The sequence below is a fragment of the Aquarana catesbeiana genome, linkage group LG01 (genome assembly GCF_042186555.1).
Source record: "Aquarana catesbeiana isolate 2022-GZ linkage group LG01, ASM4218655v1, whole genome shotgun sequence".
Taxonomy (NCBI): domain Eukaryota; kingdom Metazoa; phylum Chordata; class Amphibia; order Anura; family Ranidae; genus Aquarana; species Aquarana catesbeiana.
Window position 1 is genome coordinate 549,539,489 of NC_133324.1, and position 16,820 is coordinate 549,556,308.

The 16,820-nt window shown below is 43.4% G+C and overlaps 1 protein-coding gene across 3 annotated transcripts in view; it reads right to left on the bottom strand.

Annotated features, from left to right (window-relative positions):
• Nucleotides 1–16,820, bottom strand: part of THOP1 (thimet oligopeptidase 1) — an 88,303-nt gene that overhangs the window by 33,598 nt on the left and 37,885 nt on the right. For all 3 annotated transcript variants that reach the window (XM_073595581.1, XM_073595564.1, XM_073595572.1), the window contains exons 6-10: nt 16,394–16,554; nt 16,173–16,308; nt 11,451–11,817; nt 11,162–11,363; nt 10,896–11,082 (exon numbers count right to left, since the gene is read on the bottom strand). In XM_073595581.1, the coding sequence (XP_073451682.1) occupies nt 10,896–11,082; nt 11,162–11,363; nt 11,451–11,817; nt 16,173–16,308; nt 16,394–16,554 (1,053 nt within the window). The remainder of the gene's footprint in view (nt 1–10,895; nt 11,083–11,161; nt 11,364–11,450; nt 11,818–16,172; nt 16,309–16,393; nt 16,555–16,820) is intronic.

Here is a 16,820-nt window from a genome sequence, read left to right on the forward strand (position 1 = left end):
GCGACTCAGGGAGGTGTACCACATTCTGTACAAGTGCTGTCTCCATCGCCAATACGTATTTCAGGTATAGGATAGTGGCAAGGGGAACTCTGCAGGGGAATCTACTAGATTCCAAGTTTTACAACAGTTGGGACAGGTGTGTCCAAGACAAGAGTCCCACTGCCAATGGTGGTACATACACTGTTAATACCTTAAGGTTTGGTTCTCCCTTATTTGATGCCCCCCCCCCCATTTAGGATGCTGCCACATCTGTTGCTAAGAATCCATAAGGTGGTAACACTGATTTAGTGTTGGCTGAATTAGCCTAGGGGGGCTTGGTACACAGACATAGCAGGTCTTGCAGGGGTTACTCCTTTGGACCCTCCCAGTCCAGCAGGACCTGATGGCCTTGAGTCCTGTAGCTCAGCACTGTTGAGCCCCTGGAAGCCAGCTTCGGGGGAACTTCAATTACAGGACTTGAAAATTATAATATTATATATATATAATTTTTTTTTTTGCCTGGCGTGGAGCCAGGAAGTGGCATCCGCACAAATATGTGGGTGGGAGGTTTTTCTCTTTCTTTCTCCAGTTGGTAGAAGGAAGGAGTTTGGCCTTAAGTACCATTAAGGGTCAGGGTTCGTCCCTATCCATTTTTTTTTCCCAGGGGTCGTTGTTTCTCACTCTTTTTTTTATTCCTCATACAGTATGTAACTTGGACAGTCCCTCCTGTCAGGCCATTCTTGTGTCCTTAAGGCCACTTTTATGAACCAATCAGTGGATTCTGTTGGTCCTTTTACCTCAGAAGGTGGCCGCTTTGGTTTCTATCACTTCACAAAATGGAGTGTCGGTGTTGGCGGCTCTTTCGTGCAAGGAGCCATTCTTGGTCTCACATTACAAGGCGATGTTGTGTCCTCATCCATTTTTCTTGCTTAACCCTTTCATGACTAAGCCTATTTTTGAAATTTGGCGTTTACAAGTTAAAATCCGTATTTTTTGCTAGAAAATTACTTAGAACCCCCAAACATTATATATATTTTTTAGCAGAGAATCTAGAGAATAAAATGGCGATTGTTGCAATATTTTTTATCACACGGTATTTGTGCAGCGGTGTTTTAAACGCAAATTTTTGGAAAAGTGACACTTTCATGAATTTTAAAATATCCAAACAGTAAAGTTACCCCAATTTTTTTGTATAATGTGAAAGATGATGTTACGCCGAGTAAATAGATACCAAACATGTCACCCTTTATAATTGCACGCACTCGTGGAATGGCGACGAACTACGGTACCTATGAATTTCCATAGGCGACGCTTTAAAAAAATTTTACGGTTACCAGGTTTGAGCTACAGAGGAGGTCTAGGGCTAGAATTATTGCTCTCGCTCTGGCGATTACGGCGATACCTCACATGTGTGGTTTGAACACCGATTACATATGCGGGCGCGACTTCCGTATGCGTTTTCTTCGCTGCGCGAGGACAGGGGCACTTTAATTTTTTTTTTTTTTTTTAATTTTATACTTTATAAATTGTGTTTAAAAAAATTTATTTTTTTTTTACTTTTATTGCTGTCACAAGCAATGTAAACATCCCTTGTGACAGTAATAGGTGGTGACAGGTACTCTTTATGGAGGGATGGGGGGTCTCTTAGACCCCCCATCCCTCCTTTACACTTCAAAGTATTCAGATCGCCGAAAACGGCGATTCTGAATACTGTGCACTTTTTTAAATTCGGCGCCATTGGCAGCCGAGTAAACGGGAAGTGACGTCATGACGTCGCTTCCGCGTTTACAACGAGAAGGCTGGAACGAAGCCGCTCACAGCTTCGTTCCAGCCCGTCCCCAGCCGCCGAAGGCAGCCGAATGGACACCGGGCCTCCCGATCGCACGGGAGGCCCGGTAACAGCGGCGGGAGGGGAGGGGGATGTCCCCTCCTGCTCCTCCGGTATAACAGCCGAGCGGCTTTTAGCCGCATCGGTTGTTATACACGGGTAGCCGATCGCCCGCTGTAAACAACGGTACCGGGATGATGCCTGCAGCTGCGGGCATCATCCCGGTATAACATCGGAAAGCCGAGTACGCATATCTGCGTACGGTCGGCGGGAAGGGGTTAACCACTTCAATACCGGGCCAATTCTGACACTTTGCTCCTACATGTAAAAATCATCATTTTTTTGCTAGAAAATTACCTAGAACCCCCAAACATTATATATGTTTTTTTAGCAAAGACCCTAGAGAATACAATGGCAGTTGTTGCAACTTTTTATCTCACACAGTATTTGCGCAGGAATTTTTCGAACGCGTTTTTTGGGGAAAAAAACTGTTTTGCGTTAAAAAAAAAAAAAAACAAAACAGTAAAGTTAGCCCAATGTTTTTGCATTTTGTGAAAGATGAAGTTACGCCGAGTAAATAGATACCCAACATGTCACGCTTCAAAATTGCACACGCTCGTGGAATGGCGCCAATGTTCGGTACTTATAAATCCCCATAGGCGACGCTTGAAATTTTTTTCACTGGTTACATGTTTTGAGTTACAGAGGAGGTCTAGGGCCAAAATTATTGCTCTCGCTCCAACGTTCGCGGCGATACCTCACATGTATGGTTTGAACACCGTTTTCATATGTGGGCGGGACTTACGTATGCGTTCGCTTCTGCATGCGAGCACACGGGGACAGCGGCGCTTCAAAATTTTTTTTTTTTTTTATTGTTAATTATATTTAATTTTTTTTATTTTGACACTTTTTAATCGTAAACATCCCTTGTAATAGCAATATGACATGTCAGGTGCTCTTAATAGTGAGATATGGGGTCAATAAGACCCCATATCTCACCACTAGGCTGGGAAGCCTGAAATAAAAAAATAAAACGATCACCGCTTCCCAGCCGAAGCGGCGCCGTTTTTTTGAATGGAGAGGCCGGGCGTGACGTCATAATATCGCGCCCGGCCTCCAACGATCATAGAGACTCCGGGGACCATCTGGTCCGCCGGAAATCTCTATGATCTACATCCGGCGCCGGCGGATCCACTCTCCGCCTCACCGATCGTAACGGTGAGTCGGAGCAAGCACCGGAGGGCGCCGGGGGGGGGGGGGGGGGGTGTTTCGGGAGACGGACGTCCCCTCTCGCCTCCCATAGGAACGATCAAGCGGCGGAACGGCCGCTATGATCATTCCTATGGTGTAGAGATTCGCCGGCTGAAACCGGCAATATCTGAATGATGTCTGTAACTACAGGCATCATTTAGATATACCCGCCCAAAGCCTAGGACGTCATATGACGTCCGTGGGCTGGAAGTGGTTAAAGTGGTTCCTAGTTTTTCACTTGAATCAGGACAGTGTCTTGCCTTTTATATTTCTCCTAAATCCACAATCAGCAGGAGAAAGATTGCTACATACTCTAGAGGTAGTTCAGACGCTCAGGGTATTCTTGAATTGTCTTCACAAGTCAGGAATCCTGGTTGCGCTGCCAGAAGAGCCCAGGAAGGGCAGGCGGCATCAAGGTCGAATATTTAGCAGTGGATCTGCCAGTTTATCAATGATGCCTATGGTTTAAATGGCAAAAAACTAAATTTTTTTCTGGGGAGAGATTCTCTACCAGGTGTGGGAGTATCTTGGGCCATCCATCATTGGATGTCGGTGGCCCAGGGGTACAAGACCACTATTTGGTCTTCGGTTTATGCATCTACAGGGTTTTTACCAGGTCGATGTCAAGCACGTAGAAAATGCTGCCTTTGGACTCAGCGTATTACAAATAACAGAGTAGGTCCACCTTTGGTGGCAGTTTCTATAATAGTGTCTCCCTCCCTTCGGGGGCATTGCTTTAGGACAGGGATATGCAATTAGTAGACCTCCAGCTGTTGCAGAACTACAAGTCCCATGAGTCATAGCAAGACTGACAGCCACGAGCATGATACCCAGAGGCATGATGGGACTGTGGAGGTCCGCTAATTGCATATCTCTGCTTTAGGACATCCCAGTCATTATTATGGTGCTCTGTGTCCCGTGATGTACGATAAAGAAAAATGGATTTTTAATGCAGCTTACCTGTAAAATCCTTTTCTTGGAGTACATCATGGGACACAGAGGTCCCTCCCTCTTTTCTGGGATCTTCATTGCTTGCTACAAAAACTGAGGTACTTCCTGTATGGGAGGGATTATATCGGGGGGAACTTTCTTACTATTGGTTGCCCGTGTCCAATCACCTAAAGGTAGCATATAACTCAGATAGTCATTATTATGGTGCTCGGTGTCCCGTGATGTACTCCAAGAAAAGGATTTTACAGGTAAGCTGTATTAAAAATCAATTTTTTTGCGATACAGCACTGCGTTACTTTAACTGACAATTGTGCGGTCATGCAACGTTGTACCCAAATTAAAACGGATGTCATTTTTTCCCCCAACAAATAGAGCTTTCTTTGGTGGTATTTGGTCACCACTGCATTTTTAATTTTTTTTTGCACATAGAAACAAACAAAAAAACACAACATTTTTAGTTTCTGCTATAAAACATATCTAATACAAATTACAAAATATCATAAATTTAGGCCAATATGTATTCTGCTAATTGGTATAAAATCCCAATAAGTGTAGATTGATTGGTTTACGTGAATGTTATAGCGTCTATGAACTATATCCTGGAATAAAAAAAAAAAAAAAAAAACAAAGTATAATATATATATATATATATAACTAGTAATGGCGGTGATCAGTGATTTATAGTGGGACTGCCATATTGTGGCAGACAATCACACACTCTGACACTTGACGGGAACCAGTGACACCAATACAGTGATCAGTGCTAAAAACATGCACTGTCACTGTACTAATGGCACTGGCTGGGAAGAGGTTACGCATCTAGGGCAATCAATGGGTTAACTGTGTGCCTAGCCAGTGTTTGTTTTTTTGTTTTTGTGTGTTTGTTAACCTAAAAAAAAAAACACAAACACAGATGCTGTTCCTTTGAGGTCCGGGACATATCCGAACGATGGCCACAGTGCGGACCTCAATTTCCGGGAGGCCGTCATGGGACGTCCTCCCCTGTACACACGCACCCTGCAGGGCGCGTGGACTGTGATCACCGAGTCACGGAGACTCAGGTGATCACAGATCCGAGTAAGGGGCCGATCCCGGCCCCTTACCATGTGATCAGCTGTCAGCCAATGACAGCTGATCACATGATGTAAACAAAAGCTCGGTAATCGTTTTTCTTTTCTCCTCACGCTGACAGCGTAAGGAGAAAAAAAAGCTGATCACCGGCTTATGTTAAAGGGACATCGGTCCCAAAGAGGAAGGAAGCACATATGCCTCATCTGTGCCTGCCAGTGCCCAGCAGTGCCACCTATCAATGCCCACCAGTGGTGCCAATCAGTGCCACCTATAGGTGCCCATCAGTGCCGCCTCATCAGCGTACATCAATGAAGGAGAAAAATTACCTGTTTGCAAAATTTTATAACAATATATATATATATATATATATATATATATATATATATATATTTATATTATATATATATATATATATTTTTTTTTAAATTCGGTCTTTCAATTTTTTTTTAACAAAAACTAAAAACCACAGAGGTGATCAAATACCACCAAAAGAAAGCTCTATTTGTGGGGGGAAAAAAAATGATAAAAATTTCATTTGAGTATAGTCTTGTATGACCGCGCAATTATCACTCAAAGTGCGACAGCACTAAAAGCTGAAAATTGGTCTGGACAGGAGGGGGGTTTAAGTCCCCAGTAAGCAAGTGGTTAAAGCATGTTTTAGAGCACAGTGCTTGTGCTGTGTAATTTGGCCCCTTCTATCACCCCCAAAAACCTGTCCGATCCTGCCTGGCTATATCCTCCCCCCTGTAAACTAACCACGGTATATCATGGCTGCTGAGCCCTGACACCATGGTCAGTTTACATGCCTCAGTCATCCGCAGCCCTGCTCTGTCCTTCTCCCCGCCCCCCCCCATCCCTGCCTGTCTGCTCAGGTCAGAGCCTGCCCCCTCCCCTCCCGCTGCTCTCATAACTACTATAAAATCCTCCCAGCCCCTCTGTAACATAACAAAAAATTTGTGCCTGTGGTATATAAAAATTATGCCGATCTGTACCTATATCAGAGCGGCTCCCGTGACTCCTCTGCTCTCTCTCTCTCTCTCTCTCCTCTCTTCCCCTTCTCCCTGGCTGAGGAGAGAGCAGTGAGCGCCGAGAGCTGCTCTGATATAGGTACAGGTTGGCATATTTTTTGTATAAGCACAGGGACAACTGTTATGTTACAGAGGGATGGGAGGTTTTTATAGTAGTGGCTTAACAACCACTTTAAGCCACGCTCTTCTGGTTCTAAAGCACAGCGGATTAACCTGATTATTACATGGTTGCAGAGGGAGCCCAGTCTTGGGCTTTTAGTCTCCCTGCAGACAAACCAGCCAGAGGGTCAGTTGAAGCTTTTTAGAAGGCCCTAGGTTTACTCTATGATGAGCCTGACTGTGCCAACTAAGCAAAAACTAACCTTAGGTCATTACGCCAGGGTAAAAGCACCGCTGAACAATACTGCTCAGATTTTCGCCACTGGGCACCTGACTCAGGGTAGAATGACCCAGCTCTAAGAAGCCAGTTCAGGTTAGGCTTATCAGACCTCAAAGACTCCTTAGTACACTACCCGGAACCAAAGTCACTGAATGAAGCAATGCAAATATCCATCCGTATAGACAGGCGTTTATGGGAAAGGCATGCAGAGAGGTTTGTTTCTTTGCCCCCTAGTATGCTGCCCACTTCTTCTCCATCAGAACTTCCTGAGTCCTCTCAACCTCCCCTGGAGGATGAGCCTATGCAAATTGGGCTACTCATTTATCCCCTGGGGAAAAAGCTAGAAGAAGATCCCAGGGCAACCATGGCCACTTTGTTGCCAGCTGCCCCAATAAGATAGGAAACGCCAAAAGTCTAGTGCGGGTGGGGTCTGCTTCTTTAGACTATACAGTGACAGGTTCCCCCTGAGATTAATCATTTGTTCCTACACAACCTAGTTCTGTCATGTTTTCTCATCACCTCTCTGCTTTCACAGATTCCAGTGCCTCTAGCAATTTCAATGATAGGGACTTAGAACACTGTCTACAGATTCCCTTGGCTAATGTGCACAGACCCTTTTCAGTCTTAGCTGTTGATAACTCTACCTTGTCCATGAGCCTGGTCACCCTTGTGCACTATACCTATTACTCTGACCATTGGGGAATTTCATACGGAGACAATCAGCTTCTACTTGATAACATTTCCTGTTTATCCCCTTATCTTAAGTTATCCTTGGCATAAACTTCAGAACCCGCACATAGATTGGGCTGCAGGGGAGATTAGGTCCTTGTCCCAGACCTGCATCCACAATTGCATTAAAACTGCTGACCAGTTGCCCATTAGTAACTATTTTGTGGCCAGTACCAGTCATGTACCTTAATTACAGTCCTATTTGGATTTTGATCATGACAAGTGTTCCAAGTGTGACTCCAGTTTGCATAACTATTTGCCTTTATAGGACTCTGATGTAGCAAAAGACACTGACAAGTTTATTGAATTCTCTATAGGCCACCTCTCCAGCCAATTGCCTCAGTCTGAATCTTTTCCACCTACAGGCAGAACTTACCTGCTGTCTTGCAGCCTTGAGCCCTGTTTGGAAACTTCTTCTAAGTTTCTCAATATCTTACCTCCAACACAAATAGGGCTCTTTTCCCCTGAACTTTTGGACTCTATTTTAAAGCCTCAGTCTTGTGTTCCCCTCAATCTACTCCCTGGAAAGCTTTTTGTTCCCCTCCACCTTAGGCATAAAAGTGCTTTCAGAGACACATTACTCTAAGACGGTCAGGCACCTAGGGATTGCTAAAACGTTCTTGCAGGCTTTGGTGGCCCTCTCTCCAGAAGGACTCTGATTCCTATGTAAAGGCTTGCAAAACCTGTGCTTGCTCTAAGTCCTCAAAAGTCAAGCTCTCTGGATTACTCCTACCTTTTCCTGGCCCTAAATATCCTTGGACAAACATCCAGGCTATTTTGTCCTCAAGTTCTGCGGCTTCTACACCTGCCAATGCTGTCCAGCCTGTCTCTGCACCAGTTATTCTGGTTCAGCCCATGCCAATTAAGCCTCCTGATTTTTCATATTTGGGACTTTCAGTAACCTTGCCTCACCCTACTGCAACTACATCTGCTCAAACCTGTCGAAGAAGTTCCATCCTTTGGATAGACTGCCTCATTAGGGCAGGTGGGATCTTTGACCTTTTCTTCAAACCACTCCTGCATCCAGTTAGTGCTTCAGCTATCCAGCTTGACCAGTGACACGGCACTTGCTGACCGACCTGACCTCGCAGATTCCTGGACCTTTGCTCAGCCAGATGGTCCTGTGCCAGATGTCCAGCTTGCCTCTCCTTGCCGCTCCTGCTCCATCATAACTGCTGGTTTCATCATCCTGGTTTTGGCTATGAAGCATTTCCCCTCTCTGCCTGTCCACCTGCAAGGTGATTAATGTGGCCAGTCTCTGAGTGGAGACCAAACACGATTTAAAGTGATTGTAAAGGCAGAAGGTTTTTTATCTTAATGCACTCTATGCAATAAGATAAAAAGCTTTCTGTGTGCAGCAGTCCCACTCAGCCCCCCCCAATACTTACCTGAGCTCTATCTTGATCTTCAGCCATCTGGGACTCTCCCTCCTGATTAGCTGAGACACAGCACCAGCGCCATTGGCTCCCACTGCTGTCAAGCCAGTTACCCAATTAGGTAAGAATGGGGGCAGGGCTGGACCATAGCTCAGTGTCTGAATGGACACAGAGCTGCAGCTCGGCTTGGATGACCCCATAGCAAGCTGCTTGTTGTAGGGGCACTCAAAAGGAGGGAGGGGACAGGAGCAGCGAAGAGGGACCCGAGAAGAGGAGGATCCAGGCTGCCCTGTGGAAATTCACAGCAACAGAGCAGGTAAGTATAACAGGTTTATTATTAACAAAAAAAAGAACGAGACTTTACAATCACTTTAAGCAAACCAAACCTTCAGGTCTTGCACACTATCACAAGCATGAGACTGATCAAGCTGTCTGTCTGCCCTGCTAGATTGGATTTCCCTGTGTATGACTTTGGATCTGATAACAACTATTCTCTGTACTCTACCTGCCTTTTACCTGGACTGTCATTGAACCACTCTGCCTGTCTACCAACTGCAAGTACTTGTTTGCTCAGTTCGCGCATGCTCTGGCAAGGTAGCCAGGCACTATAGCATTGTGTATAAGTCCTGGGGGCAACTGAGTACTGGTAGGCATGCTTGCCTTCTGGGAAAGGGGGCTGCTATAACGTCTGACCACCTGCGTTAGGGGTAAGCGTGACAATACTACAAGACAGAAATGCGCATACTGTGTGTTACACATGTCAAAGGATACTATAATAAGCTTTTAAAGGGGTTGTAAACCTTGGCGTTTTTTTCACCTTCATGCATCCTATCCTCGAAGGTGAAAAAACACCTGGCAGTGACCGGCCCCCCAGCCCCACCGTTTTACTTACCTGAGCCCTGGAACTTGACCCGGCGGGGACGCGCTGTCTCTCTGCAGGGGGTTCTCGGCTCTTGATTGGATTGATAGCAGCGCAGCCATTGGCTTCCGTTGCAATCAAATTCAATGACGCGGGTGCCGGGGAGCGGGGCCGAGTCATACATTCGGCGTCTATGGACGCCGAATGCAGGACTGGGGAGCGTGGCGCCAGGTAGCCCCTTCTGGAGAGCGCTTCTCCTAGGGGGTTATCTGATGTGGGGAGCCGTTAGAGGACCCCAGAAGACGAGGATCAGGGCCACTCTGTGCAAAACGAGCTGCACAGTGGAGGTACGTATGATATGTTTGTTATAAAAACAAAAACCAAAAAAAACAAAACAAAAACAAACAAAAAAACCACTAACCCTTAGAATCACTTTAAGGGGACTTTTGCAAATAACCATTTTTCGTCCAAATGAAACGAGATGCTGTTATTTGTGTTCACATTCCCAATTACACTTCACAGACTACTCTCAAGTAACTTCCCAAATGCTGCAAAAGAATTCTCGAGTCCCAGGATTCAGTACAGAAAGGGAGGGGGTGGTTCCTTATGTAGAAACTACATGCTATGGAAGTTGTATGCACCACATAAGACATAGCAGCAGTGACTATCACCCTCTGCAGTCCAGGAGCTGCATCCAATACACTCAGTGGGTCTATTGGGATGGACATAACCAGACAGGAAAGGTGCATGCTACACTACCTATTCATGAAAATTTAGAGGCACACAGTGGGGAAGGGAGGGGGAGAAATTTAAAGAACGGTACAGTTTTCCACCAAGCATCAGAGGCAGAAGCAGATGGGGGAGAAACAGGTAAGGCTGGAGTTCTACTGTAAAGAAAAAAGCTCCAGCCACAAACAAGATAAAAGTCGTCTTAAGCTGGCTTCCTCTTTCATGTGCAGGAAGCCAGCTACCAATGACATGCTGGGCCCGCCTGCCAACCCACCCCCTCTGGGCGCTGTGTGCCCAGTCCTGCAGACATCTGGAAGACGTGATGTAAAGTATTCCAGGAGACTGAGATCAAGTACAAGTCATTCTGGCCTAGGCCACCCCTCCCAAAAAAAGAAAAAATAAAAACTCAGGGGAAAAAAAAACAAAAAAAAACACGCAAATCTGCCTGGTAGCAGGTGTTTAAAAGGAATTAACTCCCATTCGTTACTGTTTTTATAATACATAGCTGCATTAATTTGTGCGGCTCTAAATATCTTACATGGAGCAATTCACTTTGACAACTTTGGTTAATTAGGCACAAGGCCAATATACAATTGACATAAAATGCTTTTTTTTTTTTGGTAGGGAAGAGTAAGATTAGAAGACTGTAAATTTCATCTTGCAATTATAAAAACATCAAGGATACACTTTTTAGATAATTTACAGTGAATCATACCTGTGTTTGCCAGACGAGATTTTATAAGCTTTTCCAAAGTCTCTTCTGGAATGGGAATACCCGTTTTATAATGTTTTGACATTCTTTGAAGTGACTGCCTCTCCCACACCCAATTTTCCAGCATTTGAGATGGTGCTTCAACGAAATCTCTCTCTACATGTGTTCCACTAAACATTGCGAAATCTGCCTGTGACACACATGTAGTGTTAAAGTAGAGTCCAATACAATCAATGTACATTATAAAAAAGAACACCAATGTCACCTACCTGAGAACAAAGCTGATGCATTACATGGCCAAATTCATGGAAGTATGTCTCCACTTCATCATGCTGTAAAAGAGAAGGGGCATCCTGTGTGGGTTTGGTGAAGTTGGCAACCATTGCAGCCACAGATATCTGTCTTGTGCCATCGGGTAAAAGGCATCCTGGTTGCAGCCCAAAGCAAGCTGCATGGGAATACTTTCCCTCACTGCAAAATACAATACAAAAAGGTAAAAAAATGCAATGGTCCAAGTCAATTCTAGTCAGTAGCATATAAAAGAAATTAGTAGCTTACCGAGGGTACAGGTCAAGATAGAATTTTCCTAGAAGCTGTCCAGTTGCTACATCTTTCACAGAGAACAAGGACACATCCTCATGCCACGCAGGAGCACCCTTCTCCAGTTCAAAGGTCAGGCCTAGCAGCTCTTGATAAATATTCAGCAGACCAGATGTCACCACTTCCATTGGAAAATACTCTTTCAGAAGATTCTGGTCCACACTATATGTGGTCTCTTCTACCTGGTTCATAAAGTACCTCATGTCCCAGGCATTAATCTGGCCATCAAATTCAAAACCTCTCTTCTCACACTCCTTCCTCTTGAGTTCCCACATGACAGCTCTTTCCTGCTCTCCCAAAGGTTTCAGTTTTTGTGATAATTCATCTGGAAAAATACATACATACATGTAAAATAATGTTTACAGTAAGGGAGATGTATATATCAAATTAAATAGATCTTTAAATAGAAGAAGATCAGGCTCAATATATCTATTTGGGTGCTTTTGCTGCTAAAGGAGTTGTAAAGTTGAGGTTTTTCCCCTTAATGCATTCTATACATTAAAAGGTGAAAAACCTTCTGTGGTGCAGCTGCCCCCCAGAGCCCCCCTTTTACTTACCTAAACCCGATCTTTCCAGCGACGAGAACGAGCCCAGCAGCTCCAGCCACTGTCTCGGGTCCTCATTGGATAGATTGATAGCAGCAGGAGAGACTGGCTCCTGCTGCTATCAATCAAATCCAGTGACACAGGAACCGGGGGGGCGGGGCCAAGTCCTGCTGTCTGTGTCAATAGATGCAGAAGCAGGACTTGGGAGGAATGCGGCTCTCCGTGGGGGCACTCGATGCGGAGGAGGAGCCAGAAGTGCCGCCGTGGGACCCCAGAAGAGGAGGATCTAGGCCGCTCTGTGCAAAACCCTGCACAGAGGAGGTAAATATAACATGTAATATAATAGAGGATCATCTTAAGGAGTCATAATGTACAGGGATAGGGACAAATGTAGACACGCACCCACACTCACTCAGGTTGAACTGGATGGACTGGTGCCTTTATTCAACCTTACTATGTAACTATAACATAAAAAAAAAAAAATGTTAACAAACACAAAATAAACAAACCTTTACAAATCACTTTAACCTCTTCGCGCCCACGCTATAGCCGAAAGACGGCTGCAGCGCAGATGCTAATTGCCGGGAGGCCGTCCGTGGACGTCCTCCTGTTTACTTTCGCGATGCGCTCTCCCGTGGGCATGCATCGGGGAAGTTCTGTGCTGGTCGTGTCCCTTGGATACGGCCAGTCACAGATCGCTGAAAACGGCCAATCATAGCGACCGTTTTCAGCGTGATCGGCGGTGCCAATGAGAGATGATCTCATATGTAAACATATGAGATCATCTCTCATCGCCGGCTCTCTCCCCTCACACAGAGACAGCGTGTGAGGAGGGAGAGCGTACCGCCGCAGCGGTAAGTGTAAAAAAAAAATAAAAAAAAAAAAAAAAAAAAAAAAGGGTGTCCCCACTGTCATGTCCCTGCCATCTGTCATCAGTGCCACGTGTCATTGTCCTGGTGCTCTAGGGCCTTCAAAACTGTAATAGTTCATAAACAAGTTAGATGTGTAATTTATGCTCCTAGAACACCTGATGGTGCTCCCTGCATGTTGGGCCTCTCTATATGTGGCCAGGCTGTGAAAAAGTCCCACACATGTGGTATCGTAATACTCAGGAGGAGTAGCAGAATGTATTTTGGGGTGTTATTTGTGGTATATACATGCCATGTGAGAGAAATAACCTATTACAATGACAATTTTGTGTGTGTGGGGGGGGGGGAATCTTCATTTTGCAAAGAATTGTGGGAAAAAAATATTGACATCAAAAAGCTCACCATGCATCTTACTAAATACCTTGGAATGTCTACTTTCAAAAAAAGGGGTCGCAAGAAATGACCAGTACATCAGGTGTGATCAATTTTTTTATGATTTGCACCATAGTTTGTGGACTCTCTAACTTTCACAAAGACCAAATAATATCCACTAATTTGGGTTTTTTACCAAAGATATGTAGCAGTATAAATTGTGGCCAAAATTTATGAAGAAAAATAATTTACAAAATTTTATCACAGAAACGAAGAAAAATGCATTTTTTTTTCTCAAAATTTACGGTCTTTTTTCATTTATAGCGCAAAAAAAAAAAAAAAAAAAAAAAAAAAAAACAAAACCCAGAGGTGATCAAATACCACCAAAAGAAAGCTCTATTTGTATGAAAAACAGGACAAAAAATTCATTTGGGTACAGTATTACATGACTGAGTATTTGTCATTCAAAGTGTGAGAGCGCTGAAAGCTGAAAATTGGTCTGGGCAGGAGGGGGGTTTAAGTGCTCAGTTGTTAAGTACTGAAGCAATCCCATCACAGACATGCGCAAGCAATACGTTTTGGACTAAATGGTTGCAGCACTTGGGACCAATTACTTAAACAATCTCTGGCGAAAAATACCAGGATCTGTGTAGCAGAGAAGCTAAATCTTGCTATATAGTGTACACTGTGTGTCTGCTCTTAACCCAATCTTCCAATGTTAGACAGCAGCCAACGCCACTTCTGTTATAAAATTAGGTTAGTAACACTAATGTTGCAGTGTAGTTCTATTTGTCCTCCACAGCACACTATATGAAAATCAGATTTCAACAGCTCATATTCTTCTCCACTGGCAAAACTTATAGCGCATGGTGTGATGTGTAAAGTCCAAAAACAACAAGCGCTTTCAAAAGTGTACTCCTTAAAAGCTGTTCTTTAAATAAGTCATATTGGAAAGTTACAGAGCCCCTAAACATTTCAGGCTTTTGTCCTTTGTCACCACAAATGTTATAATTTTTTGTTACTATAAAATGCTTTCACACCATTAAGACGGTTACACACTAACAGTTTTTTTTTTTTTTTTTTTTTTTGTATGTAATCCAGTGGGTTGCACGGAAAAAAAAACTGATAGCTCCGGTCGGAGAGACTGTACTAACCATGCAAGGTTAGTCCAGCGATCTTACCCGTTGAGCTGGTGTGTTCTGACAGGGGGGCGATCCCCCTGCCAGATCACTCCTCCGACAGACGTCAGCCAAAAGGCGGGCTTCTGTCCGACATACACATGGGCAGAAGGTCGCCTTTTTTTTTTTTTTTTTTTTGAACCAGCAAATGTTACTGACATTCTGGCCATATGTACAGGGCTTTAAAGTAGTATTAAACTCAGCGTTTTTAGCCTAACATATTAAGCACAATAAGATAAAAATTCCCCAGTAACCTATCTGTTAAACTGCTTACCCCAGCACCTGCAGTTTACAACTTTAAATGGTCTGGTCTTCAAAGGAAAGCGTTAAAAGCAGATAGTGCAGGTCTCATGTCAGTCTGTTGGATTGGAAAAGGGAGGGGGCAGGTGGGATGTAAAAGGGAGTGCTTTGCCATCCTAGGCTGCATGTTTTTACTGACACACAGTGTATGGAGACACAACTCTAGTCTCTGCATGCAGGGATGGCTCCACAGGATGCTGCAAGAGAAATAAGTCACCGTGAAAGGAAACCTGGGGCAGCAGTCATGGAACCATCTTAAACTGGAACATAGGCAAGGATTAAAAAGATAAGGAATCTGCATACTCAGTAAGTGATTAATCAGCAAAACTGAGGGTTTAATATCACTTTATTGGAAAACGCACAAAAACAAGGGGTGTTGACCTCTCCTAAAAAGAAAATGGGGAAAAAAAAAAAAAAAAAGGTTAACCATCAATACTAAAAACTACACTTTGGATTCCAAGACATCCTCATGTATTTCCTCTCTGAACTTGTAGGCTACATTCAGTAGCTCATGTCACATTTAAAACATATAGGTTTACAGTGAACTCAATGCATACACACACAAAAAAAAAAAAAAAAAAAAAAAAAAAGAAGCACATGAGCGGGCATTTTCCTGTTTTGCATTGAAAATTGGACATGTGTTTATATGCCATTCCACTGTAACCATAAGCATGTCAATACATACAGGTGTGAATGCAGGCTTAAAAAACAAAGACAAGCAAAAAAAAAAAAAAACATAAAGCAAACACAAGGAAACCACAGTAAGGCCTGATTCACACCTATGCATTTTTAGTGCTTTTTGCATTTTGAAGATTTGCACTACAGAACATGTTCCATAAGAAACCATGGACTCCAGTGCAAATCTGCAAAATGCAAAAAAATGCATAGGTGTGAATCAAGCCTAAAAGAGCTTTTAAAAAGGTGTGTAGTTTTGAAGTGCTTTCTTTTTTGGATTATAAAACAAAGGTCTGTTTAAAATGTAATGCCATATTTGCTAATCAAATTGTGCATCTTTTCCTCAATGCAAAACTATGGGCTTCATCTGTCAAGAGGACTACTAAAAACTGTGATTGCTTCCCTGTAGCATCCAACACGTTCTCGTACAATGAGCTGAAAAACAGAATTTTAATCTTTTACTTGGAGTTCATTAAAGGACACTGGATCAGTAATGATTCAAAGACAACTGGATTATACTGCTGCCTTCTGGAGGATTTGGACGCTGGTAAACAAAAAATTAGTTCCCAGCCACATATGACTCCGGTAAAGAAGCAAACATTTATATTAAATGTTGGTTGAGGTGTGCTCCATTGGCACACACAAACCTTTAACATATTCTAAAACCTTGAATATCAGCATCAACTTTACTCTTGTATTCATTGTTATCATGTCAATGAGAAAAATAAAGAGCGTCTTTACCTAAGAAGCTTGCCACAGTTTTGCTGTTCTTTGCCATGTTCATCTCCAATATAAAATCTGCATGTGTCTTAAAGCCAAGTAAACTGCTTTTCTCTTCTCTTAACTTGACAAGTTCACGAAGAATTTTGTTGTTCTCCTGTAAAAGGTCAATTAAAAGGCAATTATTGAGAGCCCTGTAAAGATGTGGACTGTCAGGTCAGCACCATGAGTATTTTCATTACCTCCTTACAGCGGGAGTTAAAAGCTAACTCCACTTTTCTCCGTGTTTCAGGAACAAAGCATTTTTTCATCAGCGGGAAATAATGAGGATATTTCAAAGTAACCTTTAGTTTTCCATCTTCATCTTTCTCCAGGGAATTCAAAAAGTCATCAGGAAGCCCTCCTACAAAATCAGTATTTTATAACTACATATATAAATTAAGTATTCATAAGCAAGGCAAAAAGCTAGGAAAATGTATCTTCTAGGATAATGTTCTATTTCTTTCTAATATGGTTGCCTGTTTAGAAATGAAGGTGTCAGTCCTTCTAAGTAGATATATCAAATATGGGTAAATAGTGACGGCTGAACGCACAAATATCTAAATAACTCAATCAAACACAGGCTTCATTTACCCTTAGGCAACTCCTGAAGTGTAGCTGGGTGCAGAG